The sequence below is a fragment of the Miscanthus floridulus genome, chromosome 19 (genome assembly GCF_019320115.1).
Source record: "Miscanthus floridulus cultivar M001 chromosome 19, ASM1932011v1, whole genome shotgun sequence".
NCBI classification, from domain to species: Eukaryota; Viridiplantae; Streptophyta; class Magnoliopsida; order Poales; family Poaceae; genus Miscanthus; species Miscanthus floridulus.
Window position 1 is genome coordinate 33,413,776 of NC_089598.1, and position 24,911 is coordinate 33,438,686.

The 24,911-nt window shown below is 48.1% G+C and overlaps 2 protein-coding genes and 1 pseudogene across 4 annotated transcripts; 2 read left to right on the forward strand and 1 right to left on the reverse strand.

The window, feature by feature from the left end:
• Positions 1 to 222: 222 nt before the first annotated feature.
• LOC136525855 (syntaxin-22-like) lies at positions 223 to 1,003 on the reverse strand. The gene is made up of 2 exons (XM_066518706.1): positions 573 to 1,003; positions 223 to 526 (listed from the first exon to the last, which is right to left on the reverse strand). The coding sequence occupies exons 1-2, from the start codon at positions 1,001 to 1,003 to the stop codon at positions 223 to 225; spliced, it is 735 nt and encodes a 244-aa protein (XP_066374803.1).
• A 1,390-nt stretch (positions 1,004 to 2,393) lies between these two features.
• Positions 2,394 to 5,033, forward strand: LOC136528367 (type I inositol polyphosphate 5-phosphatase 5-like). Of its 3 annotated transcripts, none has more exons than XM_066521323.1 (8): positions 2,394 to 2,523; positions 2,637 to 2,688; positions 2,843 to 2,942; positions 3,041 to 3,145; positions 3,265 to 4,080; positions 4,164 to 4,272; positions 4,338 to 4,486; positions 4,573 to 5,033. In XM_066521323.1, the coding sequence occupies exons 2-8, from the start codon at positions 2,643 to 2,645 to the stop codon at positions 4,733 to 4,735; spliced, it is 1,488 nt and encodes a 495-aa protein (XP_066377420.1). In that variant the 5' UTR covers positions 2,394 to 2,523; positions 2,637 to 2,642; the 3' UTR covers positions 4,736 to 5,033. The 3 variants fall into 3 exon arrangements, with proteins under 3 accessions (XP_066377420.1, XP_066377419.1, XP_066377421.1); XM_066521322.1 differs by having other exon boundaries at positions 4,578 to 5,033; XM_066521324.1 differs by having other exon boundaries at positions 4,559 to 4,692.
• A 9,243-nt stretch (positions 5,034 to 14,276) lies between these two features.
• LOC136529295 (uncharacterized) lies at positions 14,277 to 20,666 on the forward strand (annotated as a pseudogene).
• The last annotated feature ends 4,245 nt before the right edge of the window (positions 20,667 to 24,911 follow it).

Consider the following 24,911-nt stretch of genomic DNA (forward strand, 5'->3'; position numbering starts at 1 on the left):
AAGAGTTACGCAGCAAATTCCCGAGGATCGTTGACATGCTTTGTTTTTTAAAGAAAAGCGACGAAAGAATTCTTCACCCAAAGGCCAAATAAAGCTCATTCGCCAGACTACGTACTACAGTTGTAGCAGGTTGCTACGCTACAAACACTAACGCAAATACCAACATGACGAGCCCAAAAACAGTGATCAGCAAGCACTTCATCGACGAGTTCGTCTCATGCGTCAGTGCGGCCCTGGAGAGCTGCTCTTCCGCCTTGCTCGTCTCCATGGCGGCCTTCTCCACGTTGGACTCGACGACATCGATGCCCCTTGCTGGTGATGGACTAGCTTTCCGAGGTCCACGAAGATCTCAGCGATCTCCTGCTGAATCTTGCATATCTCCCGCTCCCTCTCCTCGACGAGGGCCTCGTTGAAGGTGATCTCGTTGTCCAGCAGGGCTAGCTCCTGCGTCCTCCGTGATTCCACCAGCTGCTGCTGCTGTTGCTGCTGCATCTGGATGTTGCATTGCTGATCGGCGGCGCCGGCACTGGCATTGGCATTGTTCAGTTGTGATGATGATCTTATGGGAGAGCCGTAGCTCGGCGGCGGCGACGGAGGAGGAAACATCGGCGGCGGCGGTTTCCTGGCGATCGGCCTCGATGATCCGGCCCTGTACCCACTGGAACTCCCTGAGCGCGGCCTGGAAGTCCGTGGCCAGGTTGGGCCCGACGGCGGCGGCGGCGGCGGGGTTGGCCAGCCTCCGCGCCGTGTTCCGAGCCAGGCGCGTGACGTCGGCGCGCGCCCTGCGGATGCGCTCACGGACCACGCGGGCGTCGCTCCCGCCCCCGCCGGCGCTGGCGCCGGCGCCGAGCTCGTGCGCGAGGCGGCGGAGCTCGGACACCTTGGTGTTGATCTGGAAGACGCAGTGCGCCACCACGGCCTGCGGCGGCGGAGGCGGCGGCGGGGGACGTGGCGGGAGCGGGAGGCCCGCCTCCAGGTCGTGGCAGACGTCCTGGAAACTCATCAGCGTGGCGGCGGGCGGCGAGGATGACCGATCGAGTCACTGGCGGCTGTCACGCGCTGCGATGCGAGCCGGGGCGTCTGATTGATCCTTCAATGCCGCTGGCGATCTGCGTAGGGAGCGGAGGAGTCGTACTTAAGGACGGCGCGGCGGTGTCGGTGTCGCTGGTGAAACCTGCTGAAACGCAGGCGGCGAGACGGAGTCGGGCCGAGCGATCGACGTATCTTACGTCCGTACCGGACTTGGGAAAGCAGCGTTGAAACGGAGACGGTAACCCTTCCAATTCCTTGGCAGCCGCCAGCGTGAGAGGGAGTCAGGCACGGAAAGAACTGAATATAGATGGATTTGCATATGCGGAATGCGGAATACAGGTCGTGGAAGAAGAGGACAATGCATAAATCGTTCTCAATTTTTGTTTAGAGATTAGAGAAGAAAATAAGATGTTTTTTGTTAAAAAAAGAAGAATAATTGTTTAGATTAGAGAATTACAAAGAAGACGAATTGTTTAGATTAGAGAAGAAAATAAGATATTTTTTTGTAAAAATTTTGAAGGAAAAGAAAAATACCAAGCTCAGTTGGTGCTCGGTTCATCTGAATTATGGGAGAGATGAATGTGACCACCCATGTAGTCACGAGAGCATGTCATCATCGCTCCGTTATACAATATTGGGGTGAGATAGCTTCCAACCCATAGCTCAGGTTAAGAGATCAACCAAGCTAACCAACTTTTCCATCAACCCGCTATCCTGAAGCTGGGGCACAGATTAAGGCTCCGTTTGGCTGGGCTTTACTTCCTTAGTGAAGTCATTTTTTTTTTTTCCTTCAGCTTCACGAACAGTTCCACCGGTGGAGCTGAAGCGGTTTTGGTAAACCGTTTGGCAAAATGGCTTCCCTGTGAGAGTATGTTTTTAGGGGGCCTGGAGGAGGAGCAGCCGGGAGAAGCCACTTTTTTGGCTCCATCCAACCCCAAATCACTATGAGAACATGTTTTTAGGGGCTTCACAAGTGAAGCTATTTTACTTTACCCTGTTTGGTAGAAAACGGCTCCAAACAGCTTCTGAAACCGGTGGAGAAGCCCTGCCAAACAGGGCCTAAGATTATGCATTTTGTCTGAACAAAAAAGGTGGAGTCCATCAGCAATGATCTCATCCACGTCAGCGGGAAAACAATTTCCGTCCAATTACTTTCGACGGCTCATTATATATTCCGGGTTTTTTTTAACTGGCCTTGAGAACAGGAGAAAGGAAAGTTCAAAAAAAGAGAGAACAGGAGAAAGGAGGGAGAAAAAAAGTTGACCGGGGCAAACGAACACATGGCCTGCTTTCCTGGCATTTCAAGCAGCCTTTCACACAAGTCCCTCCCAACCACCCAATTACCCTCCGTTTCCCCTGGCCCCTTCTCCGTCGTCTACCTCCCCACATTTCTCTCTCGAAAAAATAGCTTGGATGAGCAGAGCATCCTTGGCGGAAACCTTCGTGTTCCTTCTCAAGCAACAGATCACGTGAACTACAACGAGGAGACAGGTAACGATCAGGTCCTCACGATCTTGCAATCCAACAGTGTAACCATGATGGAAACTGGAAACGGGATTGTATTCTGCAATGTGCGTTTCTGATTGCGCCGTTTGTGCTCACAGGGCGCCATGTCCAACGTCTTCGCCATGAAAGGGAGGGACCTGAATGTTGCAGGTTAGTAACTTCTGTATATGTGAGCTGCTTGCATCATCATTCAATTTCAGTTTTACAGCAATATGGCAAAAAAATGGTTGGAATTGCCCATGAAATGTCTTCAGATAATTTGCGCACCACAGTGCAAATATATAAAACTCCGTTGATGTTTCAGATCCACAGAGCTGCAATGCAGCACGGGCACGGTTGAAGAGCGCGAGCCTGCACTATGTGGATTTGCCCAATAGGCAAAGGGATGATACACGCCAGTACCAGTAATCACGATGATGTTCAATTGATTTAAACGATGATCAAATCATCTACTCCTACAAAAGATGATATGGCCATGACCCCAACTAATACATGGATGCAGGATGTTTGTTGCTACATGGAATGTCGGAGGAAAGACTCCGAGTAACAGGCTTAACCTGCAAGATTTTCTCCAGGTTGAAGAATCACCTGACATTTACGTCTTAGGGTACGGCCAAATTTCACATTTCGAAATATTTCGACATAATTTGTGTTTGGATTTGGACTCTGTATATTTGATACTACATACGTTTGCATGTCTCTGAATTAATCTGACGCCACGAGTAGGTTTCAGGAGATAGTTCCCCTGACCGCGGGGAACGTGCTGGTGGTCGAGGACAACGAGCCGGCGTCCAGGTGGCTGGCTCTCATCCACCAGGCGCTGAACGAGCCCCAGGAGCAGCCCGACGACGACGACGACCCGCCACCGCCGGAGCCGCCGCCGCCTGCAGACGCCGGCCGGCGCCATCACCACCGCCGTCGCGACTCCTCACTCTTCTTCCAGACGCCGTCGCTCAAGGTGCTGAGCAACAGCTACCGCGTCGACAGCGCGCTCGTCAAGACGTGCAACTGCTCCGCCGAGCCGTCGTCCATGCGCCGCAGGGCGACGGAGATACGCGCGTCCGTGTACCGCGCCGAGGCAGAGGCCGAAGCGGCGGCGTCCGCTGGGGGCGGCGAGACATCCACCAGCGGGTGCAACGACACCGACGCAGCAGACGCCGCCGGCGGCACGCCGGCGGCGCAGTGCGAACTTGGCAGCGGCGGCATGAGCTACTGCCTGATCGGGAGCAAGCAAATGGTGGGGCTGTTCCTGTCGGTGTGGGTGAAGCGGGAGCTGGTGGAGCACATCGGCCACCTCCGCGTGGACTGCGTCGGCAGGGGCATCATGGGCTGGCTCGGCAACAAGGGCTGCATCGCCATCAGCATGACGCTGCACCGCACCAGCTTCTGCTTCGTCTGCAGCCACCTGGCCTCCGGCGAGAAGGAGGGCGATGAGGTGCGCCGCAACGCAGACGTCGCCGAGATCCTCAGGAGCGCGCACTTCCCGCGCGCGTGCAAGCTGCCCGCCAGCCATCGAGTCCCGGAAAAGATTCTTGACCACGAGTAATTAAGCTTTAGAACGAGTAATTAACCTTTTTTCCACCACAATCTTGCAGTACTAACGCAAATTCACAATGTTAAAACAGCCGGATGATATGGCTCGGTGATCTGAACTATCGAGTGTCGCTAAGCTATGAAGAGACAAGAACGTTGCTCGAGGAGAATGACTGGGACGAGCTTCTGAAGAAAGATCAGGTATGAACTATTTACAGCAGTTCTGATCATCAGACACTGACCATAAACATAACAAATTTGTGCAGCTGATAATAGAGAGAGAAGCAGGGAGAGTGTTCAGTGGCTGGAACGAAGGCAAGATCTGCTTCGCGCCGACGTACAAGTACACGCACAACTCCGACGCGTACGCCGGCGAGACGGCCAAGTCCAAGAAGAAGCGGAGGACGCCGGCATGGTATTCAATTCGATCGATCATCCCGATTCGACATTGTAATTCTTCAGCTCGATCACGTATGTGTTACCCAAGGCCATACGTGTCAGTATAGGTGCGACCGGATACTGTGGCACGGCGACGGCATCGAGCAGCTGCAGTACCTGCGCGGCGAGTCCAGGTTCTCCGACCATCGGCCGGTGTGTGGCGTGTTCGCCGTCGAGGTGGACACCGACGACGGCAGCAAGATCAAGAGGGGGTACTACTCCGTGAATGCGCGGATGGGTCATGACAAGCCGGCGTAGACACGGCTTCTGCGAGCCCTCTCGTATAGCCGAATGTTGTGTGTAGGCAGATTACTAGTAGAGCAGTAAAGATTGTAGAGACCATTGTCCATTGATGGCAGCTGAAGTCTGAGGAGTATACATTACCACTAGCAAGTCTTCTCTCTTGTATAGATTCTTTTTTTTAAAAAATAGCAAGAGTACCGACATATCGTTGTGTCATAGGTTCTTCCTCATGGACAGGGTGTGCAAGCCTACAAAGGCATGGTTAAAATTTGTGAGTTAGGACTTTGGAGAGAAGCATTTTCCTTTTCAAAAATAAATTGGATTGATAGACGTCTGCCTTCCTTCACCCCTTCTCTTCGCTTTGGCTAATCTTTGCTTGGGTTGTGTGAAGCTTTGAGACAGAAGACCCTCTTGTTTTTAGATTGTCCGCTTACGGACGGGACGGACCTGCCTGCCGACGCGTCCTGCGCCTCGCGCCTCGCGTGCCCCACCCGTGCCTTGTGCCTCGCGTCGTGCGCCGCTTACGCCTCTCGCCTCGTGCCTCCTGCTCGGACTCGCGCTGCCCACAACCGAGGTCCGACCTCCGCGCCGTGACATTAAGCTCCTTGCCGGCGTCAACCTCCACGTCAACGAGCGTCCATGGGGGCAGTAAGTAGATGAGCACATGTGTGCAACCATATGTTTCATGTGTTTTCAGATGTATGTTGCATATATTTCATCTGGATGTTGCAAAAATAGGTCTGGTGTTGCATATGTTGCCATGACTATACACGTACGTTGCAAATGTATGTTTCAAATGTATATTGTAAGTGTTTTATCTGGATGTTGCATATATTGCACAGGCTATACACGTATGTTGTAAGTGTATGTTTAAAATGTTTCACCTGTTTCAAATGCATGTTGCAAGTGTTTTATCTGGATGTTGCATATGTTGCAGTGCCCATACACAAGTTGCAAATGTATGTTGTAAATGTTTCATCCATTTAGGACGTATGTTGCACCAAATGCTTTACGTTGCAAGTGTTTCATGAGCAGTCACGACAAAGGGGCGCAGGCGAAGGTGGTCCCCCGGGGCGTGGGAAGCGAAGCGGGCGCGACAAAAAGCTATATCCATGGGTAACAACAAGCGCGGAGCATGAAGCTGCATCCTTGAGCAGGCAGTAGGCGCGGGGCACGAGGCGAAGCATAGCACGAAGCTACATCCATGGGCATGCAGCAGACGTGGAGCACGAAGCATTATCCATCCATAGGAGCCTTGAGGGTATCATTATTAAAAAGAGCATTTTCCCTGTGTGCCATTATGAAAGATGCTCCATTCATATGTGCCACTAAAAAGTTCACACGGACCCTGGTGCCATGACGCTAAACTCTTTTGTCCAACACGCCATTTCGTCTCCATTATGTTTGGTTTTGACCGTTTGGCAGCTCTTATATGTGGGACCGGGCAGGAAAAATGTCCATGTTGTCCTTTCAGTCATGGGCATATGTGGAGGCTGTGTTGACCGATATTGGTCAGCATCTCCCTTAGTCTCTCACTCTCTCTTCTCGCTCGACTCTCTCAGTTCCCTAACCCTAGCAGCGGAGAAACCCTAGCGGTGGTGGAGGCTGTAGCGGCGGTTGGGAGAGAAGACGATGAATCCCCCGTGCTTATGGTAGTGCATTGGGTAGTGGAGCGTGGATTCGACCGTGGATCTAGAGGATAGGTGTGGCATGGCAGGGAACAAGAGCGTGGGCGAGCGACCGGATTGGCTTCCAGACGAGTGAGTTCACTGCTTCCCTCCTTGGTTTCGTGGTGCCCCGTGTTTGTAGTGTTGATTGGTATTTAGTGCCCTGCGTTTGTGCCCCGTGTTTGTAGTGTTGATTGCGTGCTCCTTGTTCATCTGTAGGATGGATGTAGAAAGTAGCTACAACTTAGAAATCTGGATTGTCGCTCCCAATTCTCGTGCGTGGTGGTTTTCATTGAACAAAGTCATGGATGTTGACCGCACTAACTTCACAGACCTGGTTGCTGAAGTTGTCGACAAGTATCCTCATAACTACGGTGACATAGTGAGATTGTTTTATTTCTGCATGGATAGTAAAGTGAACATCCAAGTCTGCACTGACCAAGATTTGGTTGAAATATTTGCAAAACATAAGGCTTTCAAATGATGCTTGTTGACTGTTGCATATCATAGCCCAAGTAGTGAGCCCCCTATGATTCCTGATTGGGATTCTAGTAGCACTGTGAACTCTTTTGAACCCCCATTCACCCCTTTAATTGCTTGTCCAAGCTTAGCAGAACTAAGCCATGCCACACACACTCAATCTGCTAAACCTGAATACCTAGCTAACCCAAACCCAATGAATGAGCATGTGGGTGCTGATGAGGAATGGTTGTATATTGACCTTGGTCCCCAATACCCCCCACCTCCTCCCAATCCTCAGAGCCAAGGTGGGAGTAAAGAATGGGAAGGTGAGAGTTCTGGTGCTAATGAATCCTCTGAGACAGACTCTGATGATGAATCCTCTGATGATGAAGTAGAAGACATAGATGATATGGTTAAAGATAGGGAGCCTGAACATATGCCTGATGTTGATTATGACAAGAAGGACCCTCCTATGTCAATAGGAACAATGTATTTAGACATGGATGCTTTTAAGATTGCTTTAGCTACTCATGTTGTTAAACATGAGTTCAACTATGACATTGAGAAGAGTGATACAGGGTGGTATAGGGTGAACTGCTCACAACAGAGTGAGGGCTACAGGTGGAGACTTCATGCCTCAACTCTAAGGGATGGGCACACTATTAAGGTAATGTGTTAGTATATTATTTTCATTGACTGCTACCTGTTTTTCTTGCATTGTGTGGCTTGTAATAAGTGCATTACTTGACTGTTTTGCAGGTGAAAAGGAACCCCTACCCTCATGAGTGTCAGAGCACTAGGAGACAATGAATCTGTGTAGGGGTAACACAGTTCTGGGTGTGCAGTCAGGTGATTGATTGGCTGAAGGAAGATGGAACTCTAGGTGCAATAGAACTGGAAAGGAGGTTGAAGGATGCACACACAATTATGGTGCCCTACAAGAGAGTGTATAAAGGTAAAAATCTTGCCATGGATAAGATTTATGGGCCTTGGGGCAAAAGTTTTGATAACCTGTATAGGCTTAAGGCCTAGTTAGAAGAATCAAGTCCTGGATCATTTCTTGTCATTGATAATCACACCATCAACAATAAGATCAGGTTCATTAGGCTATTCTTTGCACTGAAACCATGTGTTGATGGATTTCTTAGAGGCTGTAGACTATATCTTACAGTAGATAGCATATTTTTAACAGGAAGGTTTAGGGGACAGTTGTGCATTGCTTGTGCAGTAGATGGGCACAACTAGATGTATCTAGTAGCTATTGGTGTAATTGACTCAGAAACCAATGAGAATTGGGTGTGGTTCATGGAGAGGTTGAAGGAAGCAATAGACACCTCAGAGAGCTTGACATTCTGCACAGATTGTGGCCAGGCAGTCATGAATGGTGTTAGTGAAGTTTTTCCAAATGCTTAACATAGAGAGTGTATGTATCACTTAGTACATAATTTCAAGAAGAGGTACAATGGAAGATATTTGATGATCACTTGTGGGCTTCTTCATATTCATGGATCCCTTACATATTTGAGAAGCACTATCAAGCAATGGCTGCAGCCAAACCTGAGGCAATGAAGTATCTGCAAGAAACAAGAAACTTTGGACCAGGAGCCAGTACAGGACATTGTCAAAGGTTGATTATGTGACTAATAATTTGACTGAGTCATTTAATAATTGGATCAAGCCTGAGAAGGTAAAGCACCTGGATGACTTGTTGGACACTATAAGACAGAAGATTTTGATCAAATAGAACCATAGGAAGAAGGTAGCCAAGAAGTTGGAAGAAAAGATTCTGCCTCACATCCTGCAGAAGCTAAGGGAAGACAGTTACAACCTAGACATTGAAGTGGTCACAGCCTCCCCTGATGGTGTGGCAGAACTATGTGCTAAGGGAGGTAGTGGCTTCAGGTTTGTGGTCAGCCTACCTAACAGAACATGTTCCTGTAGGGTTTGGCGCAGGGGTCAAGAACTCCATGCAAGCATGCAATAGCCTACATTACTTCAATTCATGGTGAAAAATTAGAAAGACCATGTGGATGATTACTTCTCTATCAATAAATTCAGAGATGCATATGAGGGTTCCATCCCTTGTATTCCTGACAAAAGCATGTGGCATAAAGCTACTCATGGTTTTTCATGCACCCTCCCTGTCTTAGGTCCACAGGAGGTAGAAGGAAGAATATGATAAAATCATCACTTGAGGGAGGCAGCAGCAAGAAGAGGGCAAAGAAACTTGAGTGCCCTATCTGCCATGAGTTAGGGCATCACTGATACACTTGTAAGAATGGAAATCCAAAAGATATAGCTGCAATGAAGGCTGAAAGGTAAATTATGTAACTAAATTACTTTGCAGATACATGTACAGCTTCAATAACTTAATTAACTAATGTAACTTTTTCTATGCAGGGGTTTTCCAAAGAAAAGGCTGAAAAAAGCAGCAAGCTGTAACACAGAGACTAGCATTGTGGTTGCTACTCCATCCTAGATGGTGTTCCCACATATTGAGGCAGTGGTCAATGCTACACACACAAAAATGAAGAGGAAATCTTCTTCTTCTTCTTCTAGTGCCAAGAAGAGCAAGAGGGTAGCTACCACTACTACTTCAAGCTCAGGTCCAAACAGTGTGTCTAATAGGTGCCTGCTCAATGTTCTTTTGGTGATGTGGTTCTAAAAAACACCTGCTATGTGATGGCACAACTGTTCTTTTGCTCTGTGATGAATATTCTGTGATGGCATGACAGTACTTAACTGTAGATGAAAACCAATAACTTAGTTGTTATGTGATGAATGTTGGTGACATGTTGGTGCCATAAAACCTGTGTGATGAAAAACAGTAAGGTAGCTACTGTTATGTGATGAATGTTTGTTTACTGTTGCAGTACTCTAATTGTTGTTATATTCTTCTCATATGTTGTTGTATTCTGGACAAATGAACAATCTTCATATTCATTATTCAACATTGATTCATTCATTTATCCATCCATCCATACATCCCTGATAGGGCTCAAGTTGGATGAGTGGCGACTGATAGGGCTGAGGACCTATATACATGAGGAGAAGCCTAGAGGCTCAGTTGGCGCCAACAACCCTGACTTTGGCACCAAAACGCTCGGCCTGAGGCTGGCTTGGGAATGGCATAGAAGCAAACCAACTAGTTCACATAGTCTCTCAAGACTAAGGGCATCTAAGTCATTTGGCTACGCCGTTACCCACCGTTAGGAGCAAAACTGGACGGAATGATGTGTTGAATAAAAAAATAGTGTCATGACACCAGAATCTATACGAACTTTTTAATGGCTTTTAAGAATAGAGCATCTTTTGTAATAACACGCAAGGAAAAGGCTCTATTAAAAACGGACGGGCAACGAGCACAGGTGCTCGCGGCGTCCAAACGAACGGTACGTACATATGTCCGGACGCTAGTCTCCGTTTTTTATGGTAAAATGATACAAACAAAAAAAGACATGCGAGACTTTTCGTCACATAGCATCTTGTTGTAGCTTTCCATCTCAACCGTCCATGGTTCACTAAATGGCTACTTCCAGTGAGAAATTTTTTTAATTTTAACACTTTTTCAAACTTAATTTTAAATCTAACACTCTCGTTTTTTTTACTAACACTTTTGGCCGTGCCTATTGCCCTGGCGTGGCCAAATGCTTGTGCCGCGTCATGCATGGTGGCGCGGCACAAGGCTAACGTGGCGGCGACCAGAAACGCTGGCCGCTGATGTGGCAGGGCTCTACCGCGCTACCGATCTTGACGCGGCAGTGCCGCGCCCTGATCCATGGCGTGGCAGAGCCGGATATAACCTCCGCCGCGGCCCTCTGCTCGAGCAGTCTCCATTCTCCGAGTAGTGCAGCAAGGCTGGCCACCGCGCCCGCCTTTGCCCGCGCCTGCCTGCCGCCGTGCACGCCGTTTGCCACGGCCGCGTCCGCCCACGCCAACCAACCCGCCCACGCTAGCAAGCCAGCCGCGTCTGCCCGCCCACGCCAGCCAGGCAGCTTGGCCGTCGGCCGCCGGGTGCGACCGCCGCGCCCGCACACCGGCGCGCCTCCCCCTCCGGCCAGAACCTCTGGTCACGCACGGCGGCTGCCCTGCGCCTGCGCCTCCCGGCCCGGTCTTACGCGCTGCAACGAGGTACTCCACTAATATAGTTAGCACAGTTAATAAAGTTAGTAAAATTATTAAAGTATAGTTAGTAAAGTTAGATAGTTTAGTTAGTATACGTAATATAATAAGTTAGTATAGGTAGTAAAGTTAGGTAGTTTAGTTAGTACAGTTATAGTATGCCTTGTATAGATGTTAATATTTGATTAGTTAGTATAGTTATAGTTAGAAAATATATTAATGTTAGTATGGACATTACGTACGATGATTTCGACGACTTAATGAAGTTTCTTAAAATGCTTCTGCAGATGAATTGTTGTGTTAGAGTTTTGTACGGATGAAGTGTTAGGAGAGAGGATGGTATGTTTGAGGATATGGTAGAAGAATTGGAATGGTTTGATGAACCTTCTAGCTTCAACGACCTTTGTGTCCGTTTGAATACAAAGTTTAGCGGTGATTTCACACTAAAGGGGAGGTTTGATACTGGGAAGACTAGGGCACACTATGTCCTCATGCCCTTGCGCGACCCTGCTCACTAGTCTCGCTACACTAGGGTTCTCCATGGTTCCAATGTGCCCATGGCTGAGGTGGTGGTGGAGAATGGGTATAGGATGCATGGTGTTCAGGACGGCCCGTCCAGTGATGGTTTCAGAGGCAATGAAAAAGAATTAGGGGTCGAAGGGGAAGCATCTCAGGATAACATGGATTTGGACGATCAGTTGACATAGGAGCAGTTTCATTCAACTGCAGTAGGCTGTATAAGCAATGACTTCGATGTGAATGAGTTCGAACGGGAAGAGGAGGAGCAGGAGGAGGAGGACAGGATCGGTGATGTAGTTAGCAGTGATTCAGACGATTCTGATGATGACCAAAGATGTACAGATGCTATGGCAACAACAGCTGATGTCATGCCAGTACTGGTACATACTATGCCATTACCAGTACCAACTGAGGTTTTGCAAGGTGTCCATGCTCAGGGTAGACTAGTCACAGATTTGGCTGCAGATGATATCCCCTATGATTCATGGGCTAGAATTAGCAAAGCACAGCAGTATGTTCCACCATCACCTTACACAACGACTGAGCTTGAGCAACTAAGGTCCAAGAACGTACCTTTCAGGGGCGTTTCGAACTATAGGGATGTCAGCATGACAGATATGGTAGTTTGTGATACCGATCTCCAGATGTGTAGGAATTCATTGTATAACCATGAGACATAAATCCTTAGGAAGGGGATGATGTTCAACACAATATCAGAGATGAAACTCTTCCTCATTTGCCCTCTCCTCCTCTAACGTCATCCGTCTCTCCAATCCCTATTTGTTAAGCCCAACATCGATCGGGTTACAAATACCGCGCTGTCTAGCAAACTCACACATCTTTTCTTTGTGATGTTTAACGAATAGGTTGACGTAGTCAGGTCTATATCCCCTCTTTCTTGTAATTAGTTGCCTCTTCTTCAGTTCATCCAAAAACTTAGCTTGACCATCGTAACGTTCCCATCTGCATTTCCTAGTGCTCTGTTCAAAAGAAATATTATATCATATATGTCTTAGCAAAAGAAACAAAATACGATTTCATGTTTACCATAAAATAACGAACCTCTTCGTACTCAACCATATGGCCGCAATAATAGCCTATTTTAAGCTCCGAATGGACTAGGCCATAGTTAGAATTAACACCACATTCGCACTTGACTGGTGATGCTTTGTAAATTAACCTTTCTTTCTTCTTTTGTTTTGTTTTTGGAGGTTCTTCGAGCCATTTGTTCTTAGGACCATACAACCACTCCTTGAAACGACACTTCGCCATTGAATACACCTAAATAACGTGACATTAGTATATGACACATATAGCTCAACATTTCAACACATACACTTTGCACTTACTTCATGCTTGTTTGGACACATAAACTCCAACGTATTGTAAGGGTTTATCACGGCTCGGTCTTCGCAATGGCACAGAGGAGGTTCCTCGAGTCGTCTAACTACGGCTAAGTGCTTCTCCTTAGCCGTCATTGAAGGGGGGTTAGGGGGAGGTGGAACCCACTGCTCGAAGTGCTCTCGTGGATGTCGCCCTCTCCACCAATCATCGAAATGGAGGTACCTGGGGGTCAAACTTGTCTGCACCGTCGATCCACTGAAAGAAAAAGCACCTCTCATAGGCCTACACAACAAAAATTCAACAAAATATTAGTAACCTAGTAATACAAATAAAAAAGAAAAATATACGGAAACAATAACTTACGTTAAAACGACTCTGTGTCCGGATATCTCGATTGAAACACGTCGGCCGGACGACCATAGTCACAGTTAGGGACATGGAGTTCAGGAGGGACGGGGGCATCTTTGCTAGACTCGTCGGGGTACATTTCTCTAGGACGACCTTGTTTTCGCCATAACTGCTCCCGAAACATGTCTTCCATCTAATAAAACGGTTCAAATTAAACACCAATCAAAACAACGCAAATTAATGTAAAATGTAATCATTTGCAATGCAACTAAAATATTATAAACAACAATTATAACAACAAAAATATACATGACAAACATACTTCTAACTAAATAATTAACCTTAACATTGATAAACTCATACTAATATCTTCACCATAGTTCCCAAACATAATTTTTTTAGTTACCTTAACTCCCATTCATAATATCCTATCCACCATTTAAACGAAAATAAAATATGCGTCATTACCTTGAACTAGGACGAGGAGGGAGGGAGGCGGCCGGGGAATGGAAGGGAAGAGAGGGAGGCGGCAATGGAGGCCCGGGCTGCCGCCGTTCGTGCTTGGCAACGGTCGGGAGCGGGAGTGACGTCTAGGTCGTTTTGCTGCTCGGCTAGCGGGACTGGCCACGATGGAGGTTATATTTGGCTCTGTCGCGCCATGGATCAGGACGCGGCACTGCCGCGCCAAGATCAGTGGCGCGGCAGAGCCCTGCCACGTCAGCGGCCAGCGTTTCTGGTCGTCGCCACGTCAGCCCTGTGCCGCGCCACTATGCATGACGCGGCACAGGCATTTGGCCACGCCAGGACAATAGGCGCGGCCAAAAGTGTTAGTTTTAAAAAAAATCCGAGAGTGTTAGATTTAAAATTAAATTCGAAAAAGTGTTAAAATTAAAAAAAAATTCTCCAGTGATTGCCGTCTGATTGTCACGGCCCGGTCAAAACTTACTGGGAATGCTGAGTCATCGATAAATAAAGAAGCAAGCAAGCAACCGCCCCCGTCCATGGTCCATGGCCGGCGGCGACTACACCCAAACCCCGACGGACGCAGCCCTTACCCCCATCCCATCCGCCTGCCGGTCTCCACGCCGGCTACGATGGCGACTTGGCCCAACCCAGCCGTTCCGCTCCTCCTCGTCGCGGCGCTGCTCGCGTTCGAGGACTGGCTCTCGATGCCCTCTTGCTCGGGGGGCCTGCCCGCCGCCCACGGTTCCGGGGACCTCAGGGCCATGATGGTCGCCGACCTGATGCTCCTCGGGTCGGATGCGTCCTTCGCTGACCGCCACTTCCGCGACCACGTCATGTCCAAATTCTTCGCTGTGAGTGAGAGGATTCAGATGCGAGCGAGTGCCCCGAATTTTCGCGAAATTTTGTCGGATATTTTGAAATGTTTGATTTTGCACACGTTAGATGGGCTAATGCAGTTGCAAATTTGCTGTTCTGCCGTCCTCGGGTGCTAAAAGTAGTGGAGTTGCACGTTTTCATGCGATTCAGTGTTCACTTGAGGGTCCACTTACTGTCAGATTTGATTCCCGATGTTATGCCTTTTTTCCAGAACTCTATTCAAAGATTGAAGCCGAATATGATCGTAGTCCTTGGGGACATCTCAGCAAGAGGTTCGGAATCAACGGAGGCCAAATGGATTTCTGTTATTCAACAGTTTGAGGGGATATTGGGACCGTACTCCACTCTTCCTCTTCATATTGTTTTGGGTGATAAAGATGTTGGCACTTGTGCAAATTTGGAGGGTAAACTCGTCCGCTGCAGGGCCAAACATTTGCCAGGGTTGGATTCAAGTGGATGTGGCTCTTTCGATATCAGCAATGTAAGTTTCGTGTCACTAAATGCGGTTGCGCTGCTCTGTAGCGACAATGCATTGCGGTTCAGCATTGAGAAGGTTATGGAGAGGGAGAACCATCATATCCAAAGGGAAAGGGTTTATGAAGCAGAATGTAACCCTTTACGATGTGAAAGAAGTGAAAATTTCGCTGACATTAGTTGGAGGCAAAACAACATGGAATCAGGGTCAGGTCCTGTCGTTTTGCTCCATTTTCCATTGCATAAATTCGATGGAGAGGTTACGGGTGTTCCCACATTTTCAGAGACGGCTTGTCTCGGATCATTCATTAGCTGACTCAAGCTCAAAACTAAGGTAAATCATCAATAGTATGTATTTTATGAGTAGAATCTTTAGTCCCGTGCTGCTGTATTACGTTAATGTTGTTTTTGAAGCCCGGAATTGGTGTGATATGTATCATGACATACTACTTGAAACCGTGCAGTGGAGCTAATAGCAGGATTTTATACGATCACTTGCATACTCTTCCTGTGAATTCAACACAATATATTCTTCAGGCACTTAAACCAAGGTGAGCCCTCTGTATTGATGTTAGCTTTGGATTGAATTCCCTGTTGTAGTTGGCTATTCTTTTTGTTATATTGTCTGGGTGGTGTGTCGTCATGTTATGTGTACAATTATTTTCAAATTATTGTTTATGAAAATTCTGTTTTGCTTTCTTTAGAATGGTAACTGAAGTCCTAATGTCATTTTTTTTTTCTGCAGGATTATATTTAATGCTCATTCTGGTAGCTTCTCTGTCTTTGTCCATGCTGATGGTACACGTGAAGTAACAGTACCAGCTATGACATGGAAGACAAGAGGAGTTCCTGGTTTTGTCATTGCTACATTTGATACTAAAGGGTCTGTGACTCTGAGGTGCTGTTGGTTAGCTCGAGAATGGCATGTAATTATGGTATATTTAGCATTCTTGTGCTTGACAGCTCTTGCAATAAGATGGTCACATTGATATGAATGAAAAGTCAAATCTTACACCAAGGTATCTGTGGTGCATATGTCACCTTTATATTTGTTGGCTTCACATAGTTGGTTTCCTCCATGAACTTTTGCCACTTCTGGTTGTTATTGCTGTCACTACCATCTGAATACCAATTTGAATGTCACATCCTGAGTCTCGATACACAACCTTAGAACTAGAAGCTTCTTGATTTGTTTGTTGGACTTTTATCCTCTGTGTCCAGCAAGTGCATGAAAGCAAGATTGGGTGCCTTTTGTCCATGGGCACTTAGGCTTTACTAATGAACCAGTGTGCTTGCTGATGATTTATAGACTCTGTAGTTCGTGTGCCATGGTATCCTACTCCTGGAAGTGAAGATATATTTCAGTCCAGTATAGTATACCAAGCTTCTTAAGGATAATTTATTGGTATGAAATCACTGTGCACAGTCTGATAGCTAGTGTTCAGAAACTCAGCATACATCAGCACTGCTTTTCTTTGAACAAATAGTTAGTGAGGCGTGCATGAGTTTTTTGTAATATCCCCTTTGTGTCATATGTTTATGAGACATACAAGAGTAACTTTACTGTCTCAAACAAGATTCTATTTAAGCTTCTTTCTTGTGATTCTGTTAGGTCAATATTGATGACTAGCACATTTGGATTCAGTACGATAGGTACGACGCATGATGAGAATTATTCACTTGCTCTGAGGACCAAATGGTACCTAATTCAGTCTCTGAAACTTGCTGATAAACAGCAGCATATTGATGGTGGCCGACACATGCAATAGCACCAAGCGCAGTGGCTTCTTGCTACATCTGGATGCTAAGGATGAGGCTCTGCTGCTTGGCCAGAGGCTACAACTTTGAAGCAGTTTGTGGACCCTGTGGCACTGTATGACTGATCATATTCATTGCAGCTTTCTGGAGTGGTAAGCATCATCAAATTACTTATTTGTTGTCTCAACAGCTGAACAACACTTTGTCAAACAACAGCATAACCATAATCATTCACTACTTAGCCAGGGGATCCAGGCACTGCATCTCCAGTATTGGCGTACCGCTCAGCTTGACTCGGCATTGAGGACATATGCAGGCTTTCCAGTCCAATTCTCGAGTATGTGTTGAAATGATTAGTGTATTCCGTGAAAGTTCCATCTCGAGTAATTATGCCTGCAAGGGCATAAGTTGCCCTTTATGCCCGGATACAAACAGCAGATTCTTGTTCCTCGAATCCTCTGCTCCCCGTCTCTGAAGATGTTATGCTAGGTGTCTCCCTTTGTCTGCTTGTTATTGCAGCCGCACTGCTCACACAAACCGATTGCCACTGTTACCATAGCTTGGCACCTTACAACTATTTTATGGGTTACCAGCGATGACCAAGCAACAGTCATTGCCACCCTACGCCAGGTGACCAGGTCTTCTTCGGGACCTTTGCCGGCAGCGAGCACCACCAGGTATGCCCACCTCTTTGTCTTCACTCCTCTGCTGTGTGATACTGAGTACCCAAACCTAGGGACCCAAGATCTCTGGGTTTTAGATCCGACAGGGCGGGACGGGTTTTCATTTTTCCCCGCTGGTGCCCATGGCTTCCTGAAATTCAAGTTCAGCTATCAATTTAGCCAATGAAGCAGCCGCAGCCGGCCCAGCCCATGGTATAACCCTAGGCATTTAATTCCCAGCAGCAGCAGTGTTGCTGCATCCACTCCCCAGTCGGCCATGTCCCCAGCCGCATGCCACTGTCATTTTCGGCTTGGCCGCTTTCCTCTCCTGACCACCGCCCCACACATCCTGCTGTCTGCATCCTCCTCCGGTCCTCCCAAGGTGAGCCCCAATCCCCAGCCCTAATTCACAAGATTTGAATTCTGTAGCAGTAAATCAGGAGATATCGAGCTCTGTGTGGTGGGAAGGGCCACTTGTTCTAGATGTGAATTTCCTCCATGCGCTTGGTCAGGATTGTCTAGATGCATATCTGGCACTTTATTGTATTGTTCTTTTGAACTGATGACAAGGTTAAGTTTGAACTGATGCATATCTGGAAGACTGGATTACTGGAACTGTATATTCTAGTTCCTATTCTGTATCAGCAATATTATATCATTTTTGTCATTTATGAACTATCCAATTTGGGCAAAACCTTGTATTCAGATCTGATCTAAGTACAAGTGTATACGTGTATACATGTATTATGCTTACTAACTTCGATTGTTTTGCAAAAAATTATTGGGTGTACATGTGTACACCCATGTCTTTACTGGTTCCGCCCTTGTCGGATACCGGGAACCAAAGATTTTCCTCCCTTTCTGGGAAATCTCCTCGCCTAGTATCAAGGCCATGCTGATGATTTGCATGGAACCTTAAACATTCGATATGATATCGATAGCTGTTGAGATAAAAGATGTTATCAGGGGAATAAATTCTAACCATTTATACAGTTCAGTACTTGAGTTCACTTACAAGTTGCAATCTGAACACGAGTTTTTCTAGGCCTCATTACTGGGCCCTCTATACAGAGGTCTGGAACTGAAAATAGAACTGCATTCAGCCATGTAAATTTGAATTTGCTATCCTGCATTATTTAGAAAGAAATCAATATAAACAGGTCATGATGTTGTAAACTTGCTAGGTGACAATGCTCCTATCTAATGTTGGTAAAAAAGAAGCAGTTTTCGCTATAAAATAGAACTGTCATACTTGTTAAGAAGCTGTGTCCTATCACCTATGCAACCTTCACTGCAGCAATTTGGTGGAGCTTCTGTTGACAAAAGATTACCAGACTGCATCATGAAATAAATGCTCCAGTTACTTAGTAATGGGCATACATTGTTCCGACTTTGCTGTCTGAAAGAAACAGTTGACAGCTGCAATTACCTCCATATACTGATGAGGACCTTAATATAGTGCTCATGTAGTCTGACAGTGATAATCATACCTTCATCAATGGTCATCATCGTCATGCAAAAGCATGGTAAATTTTTTATCATTAGGGCCTATTTGGTAGGGATCCAGATTCTCACAGAAACGTTTTGGATCCAGATTGTTTTTTTCTCCTAAAAACGATTCTCTGTTGAAACGGAATCACTTGCTCTATTTGTTTAGCTACCGATCTTGATTCTCCCTGAAATGAACTAGGAATCGGTGCAAGGGTGATTCTCCTTCCTAATGTTAAAAGGAGAAATGTTTCTAGGTGATTCAGGGTGAAATGTTTCTGATTTTTCAGCATTTGGTAGAGATTCAGATGATTCTGCCCAGAATCAGAAATGTTTCACCCATCCAAACGGGCTCTTAATCAAATATGCACCTACTTTTTGGTGGTAAACTATACTAGGACTGTTTCTAGCTCTCCATGAGTGATGGTTTTGCTCTTTTTACTGCAGGATACATTTGTGTGTTTGAGTTTGCTGATGATCATCTCTCAGTTAGGATAGTTGTTGAACTCAACGGTAGACTGAACAAAGTGGCATGATCAGCCCATGTTTTGATGTTAGTAAGGAAATCGATTCCTGGACCGTGGGGCTGCTTCCCTCACGTCAGGTTAGTTAACTAACAGCTTGTGTGCAAACATCACTTATCTGATGCATCTTAATCGAACCAAGTTTCCAGCGAACTTCATTTTCCGTTTTGCAGTTTGGGCACATCGTTCTACCGCCTCTGATTGCATCATGGACAAAGAGGCGAGGAGAAAGAACGTGGGAGGGAAGGTCCTTGGCTTCTTTTACTAGGACTAGGAAAATCTCTTATCCAGTTGTGAGATCATCGCCATAACTGTTTGAGTTAAAGATCATAGTTTCATAGCTGAGTAGAGTTTAAACAGGCAGAGTACACCCATGGCATTTTTGAAAGAATGAGAACACCCATGACTGCATTGCCTCGTTCAGAATTCTGTTGACCCAAGGGTCATTGAGTTGCTGCTCTCTTTTTGGCTGTTGCGTCAGGATGTAATCTGCTTGTGTACCATGGCATTCTTGCTATGAAGCTTGGTTCTTCGATAAACTCTGGAAAAACCTCTCAAGGCTGGGTACTGTACCTTGCTGCACAAAGGCCGCATGGTGAGTGATGTTGCTTGTAACAGATCATTTACTTTAAGCTATGCAGTAGAATCCTAAGGGGTTCTGTTTTTTTTTTGAGACTGCATGCAGCACCGGTGGAGACGGTCAGGAGCTCATGTAAACAAGAAAAATTGCTGAGGCAACAGCTGGCTGACCATAACGGATGGATTGTCCCTGTTGATGAGGTTTGGTTCTACCTGTACTCCCTGAGGCCTGAGTCCCTGCGACTCGCGAATCAAGCAGCTGTAGTGTCTGGTATTTTTCATTGTTCAACATTGTATAATGTATATATCACCGAAATTACATGAAAATCCTTCGGTTCTTTTCGTACGTACGAACCAAGGTGGCAGGTCGACGAGGCCTATCGCATTAGGTCAAGTCCACTGTGCTCGGATACTCCCCGCTAGTGACCTGTGAGTTGTGACTGATCTGATGGTGACAGACCGGTGTCCGTCAATGTGTACTGCTCTTTCCTGTGGGGCAGGAGACTTTGTGGCGAAGATGTGAGTGTGATTGTTGTGATTCATACCTTGACGTGCTGGAACCTCCAAAGAAGATAACCTACAAAAGCTTTAGGCCCTGCGGGCTCCGGCTCTGGCACTGTAGCAGGGTGTCGGCCGCTGGGCGGTCGACAGGAGGCTGCGGGAGCCGGAGCCGGTGAAGCTCGAATTTCTGGCTCCGGCTGCTGCGGCGGCGTCTGTGAGAGGGGAGGAAAGGAGAGAGAAAAACAGCTTCGATAAACAGTGAAATACGTATAGATGAACAGTGATTTTGGCGCAGGAGCCAGAGCCGGAGTCGTCTCTTCACTCTCTTGTAGCGTATGATGATCCATTGCTTCTCATAATCATATTGTAACTGATCAAGACAGCTTTGCACATTTACTCGAGAAGTCGATACCAAGACCGCTGATGGCTTTATTTCCACACATTTTATTGACGGTATATTTGGTCAAATGAAACCTTGATTTATGTTTATCAAGACCGGAGACCCAAGGCGTGAGAAATCCGAGCCGAGGGAACGCCCTCCTGGATTTGATGAACCGGAGTGCTCACCATAGGTACTTTCCTATATCGACAATGATACAATTAAGACGTCTGGACGGACGGACGCCTCCCACCGTTCAATTCTGCACGCACCGCTCGTCCAGCGATCCTATCCGCTCGTTCCATCCACGCGCCTCGATGCTCGCTACGCCGTTTTCTTCTTGCGTCGCCGTGCCCATCTGCCCACCCCACTCCGTCTCGTCGTCGCCCCCGGTCCCCCGCAGCGCTGCGCCCCCGCCACGCCACGCTCCATCCCCTGTGGCCTCCCCCGCGCTGCCTCCTCCGCGCTGCATTTTCCACCGGGCCCAGTCTGCCTTGTCCCGCCTCTACCGCGCTGTCTCCTTGACGTGGCAGACCTGCTCGCCGCGGCCGCCTCCACCGAGTCAGCGAGCCTCCACGACGGTGCTCCAGCAAGCAGACGAGGGGGACGAGATTCATGTGACGCCGCGCTCATTGGCAAGTTGCCCTTGCTGCTACCGCACAACGAGGTCCATGCGCCGCAGTCGACCTCCGCGCGAGCATGTCTCCATTCGTCCAAGTAAAGCCCATGTTGCAAGAGTATGTTTGAAGTGTTTCAGATGTTTCATCTGGATGTTGCAAAAGTAGAGACATGCAGAAGTAGATCAAAATGTTGCACATGTTGCAGTGGCTATACACGTATGTTTCAAGTGTATGTTCCAAATATTTCATCTCGTTTTCTAGACGTATGTTTGCAAATGCTTCATCTGGATGTTGCATACGTTTTCACACATAGAAGTGTTTTCAGGTGTTTTTTGCAAGTGTTTCATACACATGTTTCGAGTGTTTCAGCTGTTTCATATGTATGTCGCAAATGTTTCATCTGGATGTTTCAAAAGTAGATCTGGTGTTACAGCTTGTCGGGTATCGATATTAGGGATACCCAAAGCAAGGAGGTTAGCGCCCACGCTGACTTCTGCAGATGGCTCAAGACGTATTAAAAGGTCTCACCTGACCCCAAGGTCGCGGGCTCCATCTCGCCCGACCCCAAGGCCGCGGGCTTTGTCTCGCCAGACCTCGAGGCCGCGGGCTCCGTCTCGCCCGAACCCTTAGGTGCGGGCTCCGTCTCGCCCGGCCCAAAGATGCGGGTTCCGTCTTTCCCAAGGCCGTGGACTCCGTCTCGCCCGACCCCGACATTGCGGGCTCCGTCTTGCCCGACCTCGAGGCCGCGGGCTCCGTCTTGCCCGACCCCTTGGGTGCGGGCTCCATCTCACCCGACCCCTCGAGTGCGGGCTCTGTCTCATCCGACCCCAAGGACGCGGTTTCCATCTCGCCCAAGGCCACGGGCTCCGTCTCGCCTGACCTCGAAGACGCGGGTTCTGTCTCGCCCGACGGGGACCCATGCCGCCGCCAACCACTCCAGGTCCAAGCGTATAGGCCTGGGTCAAAACTCTGACACCAGGGAAGAGGCTGGTATGCCTCGATGTAACCCGTGGCCATGATGGGCCATACCTGGGGATTCACATCAAGAACAATGTCGGACGTGCCTGCGCTGTTCTACCTAACCCGCGTACGGACGCTGACAGGAGCGTTAGTTCACCACGACGTCCACCGAGATGGATTGGAACGCCATGACCGGCAGATGACACCCGTGCATGGCGCCAGTGATGAACAGGGCCACGATGTGGAGCCGTCCCTATTGACATCTACATGACCGTGCAGGACCCGTATGAAGGAGAAGAAGGACCCGGCGACCCTGAAAGCCTTCTTCTCTCTCGTTCTTCTCATTTTCCTCCACTATAACCCGTGCTTTTCCTTCGCCTATAAAAGGGGAAGTAGGGTGGGGCATAAGGGGGATCGAGAAATCAGAACACAAGAGCACGACACGAGCACATGGCTGAGCAGCAAGCGAGCTCTTAGCACCCGTTCACTCCTTCCACCAGAGACTTGGGATCCTCTCCCTCTCTCACCTGTTTGTAACCCCTACTACAAACCAAGTGCCGGTAACATGAGCTGCAGTGAAATGGACGTAGGGACGTTCTGCCCGAACCAGTATAAACCCTTGTGTCCTCTGAGTACACCATCCGAGCTAGACGCGCAAATACAAATTTACTCGTCGGTGGTCCGAAAACACCGACAGTTGGCGCGCCAGGTAGGGGCTTTTTGCATGTCTCGACGTCCACATCAGGCCTTGGATGGCTAGTCACGGCGTCAGCTGGGTCTCGAGTGCGCATGTGCGCTTCGGGAACCTAGACTTCATCGTTACGACAGAGGGAGAGTTGGCGTAGGTTCCCACCACCGTACAGCCTCTCCACCCCGCCGGCCTCGATGCAATCGCTGAGATGCTTGAGGAGTTGTAGCTGCACGCACCGAAGGCCCGCACCCCCAGGAGTGAACAGCTCCTCGGCTTTGATTACGGGAGGCTAGAGCGCTAGCTCGACGCCTTCCTAGGACCCCGACTGTCCTAGGAGGACCTGCGGCGCCTCACCTTCTCGTTCACCAACGTCATAACGCAGCTTGCCGGAGGAGAGCCGCTCTCCCTGGAATACCTCATCCGGAGCACCCCGACAGCGCTCCCGTTCGGTCTACGCAACGCTGCAAAGACCGCTGGCCACCTTGTGGCGCAGTGCACGCCCCCATCCCCTACAAACGATGAGTTCATGGGGATGACCAAATACGTTGTGGAATCTTTCCACGACCTTCTCATGAGAGAATTGGAGTCGCCCTCCGACTCTGACTCTAGCAGGGGGAGCCATCACCCCTCACGAGAATGTTTCATGGCAAGTACCCCCGAGGGATACACCAAAAAGCACCATGAGGGAGGGGCTACCCCAACAGGCGACCTCGACGATGAGGTCAAGGGGGATGTAGGGTCCCCACCTTGCCTACGGGTAGAGCAACTGAGGCGCGGCACCAAGAGCTTGAGGAAGCACGACTCTAGCTTGAGCAGGAACGCACGGAGCTTGAGCGAGAGATCGAGCGCCACGAAGATGGTGGGCGTGCACATGCCGTGGCCCACGACATAAATTGGAGGATCATCGAGGATGACAAAGCCCTCCCACACTTCACCCGGGCAAGCCAAAACATCGCTGCCGTGGCGGCCTTGCTCCGGGGGCTTCCGGAGCCCGTGACACCCAAGGATCATCGGGCCCATTGCGAGATTCACACACTACTCGAGCATACAGTGGTGCTGCAGGCCGAGAGCTCGCTGTCCTGATGACGCGAGCTCGACACTAGCCAGCTCGCGCCCTTAGAGCGACCTGATAGGGACGTGTCAGTCCACCAGGCACAGAGAGGTGGCAGGCCATGTGCCATGGCCCCGATGCATGAGCGTCTCGGCCTCCACCATGACACGTGCAACACCCTAGATGCCCACGGCGAGGTCTCTAACACCTAGTTCAAATTTGGTCAAACATGTCACATTTAAATGATGATACACTTCAAATCATGGCTTAATGACCTAATTACCCCTAACCATGAATATCAAAGTTGTTCATAATGATACTCTAAACATGTTTAAGCAATTTGCATGGTCATTCAATCATTTCATGTATTAGTCACTCATAGAGCTATTTAGTGTAATCACATGAAACATCACTTAAGGGTTTGATCATGGGAAGTGACATTCATGAACCATGTTCCATTTGTGAACCTAAGTATTGCCAATATATTTTTGTGACTCATATCAACCATCTACATGTACACACTCATGATCATATGCATAGACACATGGAGTCATGAAATAATGAGAAAACTTGCACATGTTCAAAGAAACATGCGATAACAAGCAAATGTTGCAGATGTTTCAATCCAATGTTTCAATTGTAAATGCTTGTTTATGAATGCTTGATGAT

What these genes read in the sequence shown, in the direction of transcription:
- LOC136525855 (XM_066518706.1), bottom strand. Translation starts at nt 1,003, where the DNA reads ATGAGTTTCCAGGACGTCTGCCACGACCTGGAGGCGGGCCTCCCGCTC. An exon ending in GTCGCCGCCGCCGAGCTACG is followed by an intron (nt 527 to 572) that starts GCTCTCCCATAA and finishes TGCCAATGCCAG; the next exon opens with TGCCGGCGCCGCCGATCAGC.
- LOC136528367 (XM_066521322.1), top strand. Translation starts at nt 2,643, where the DNA reads ATGTCCAACGTCTTCGCCATGAAAGGGAGGGACCTGAATGTTGCAG. An exon ending in GAAAAGATTCTTGACCACGA is followed by an intron (nt 4,081 to 4,163) that starts GTAATTAAGCTT and finishes ATGTTAAAACAG; the next exon opens with CCGGATGATATGGCTCGGTG. An exon ending in AGCTTCTGAAGAAAGATCAG is followed by an intron (nt 4,273 to 4,337) that starts GTATGAACTATT and finishes AAATTTGTGCAG; the next exon opens with CTGATAATAGAGAGAGAAGC.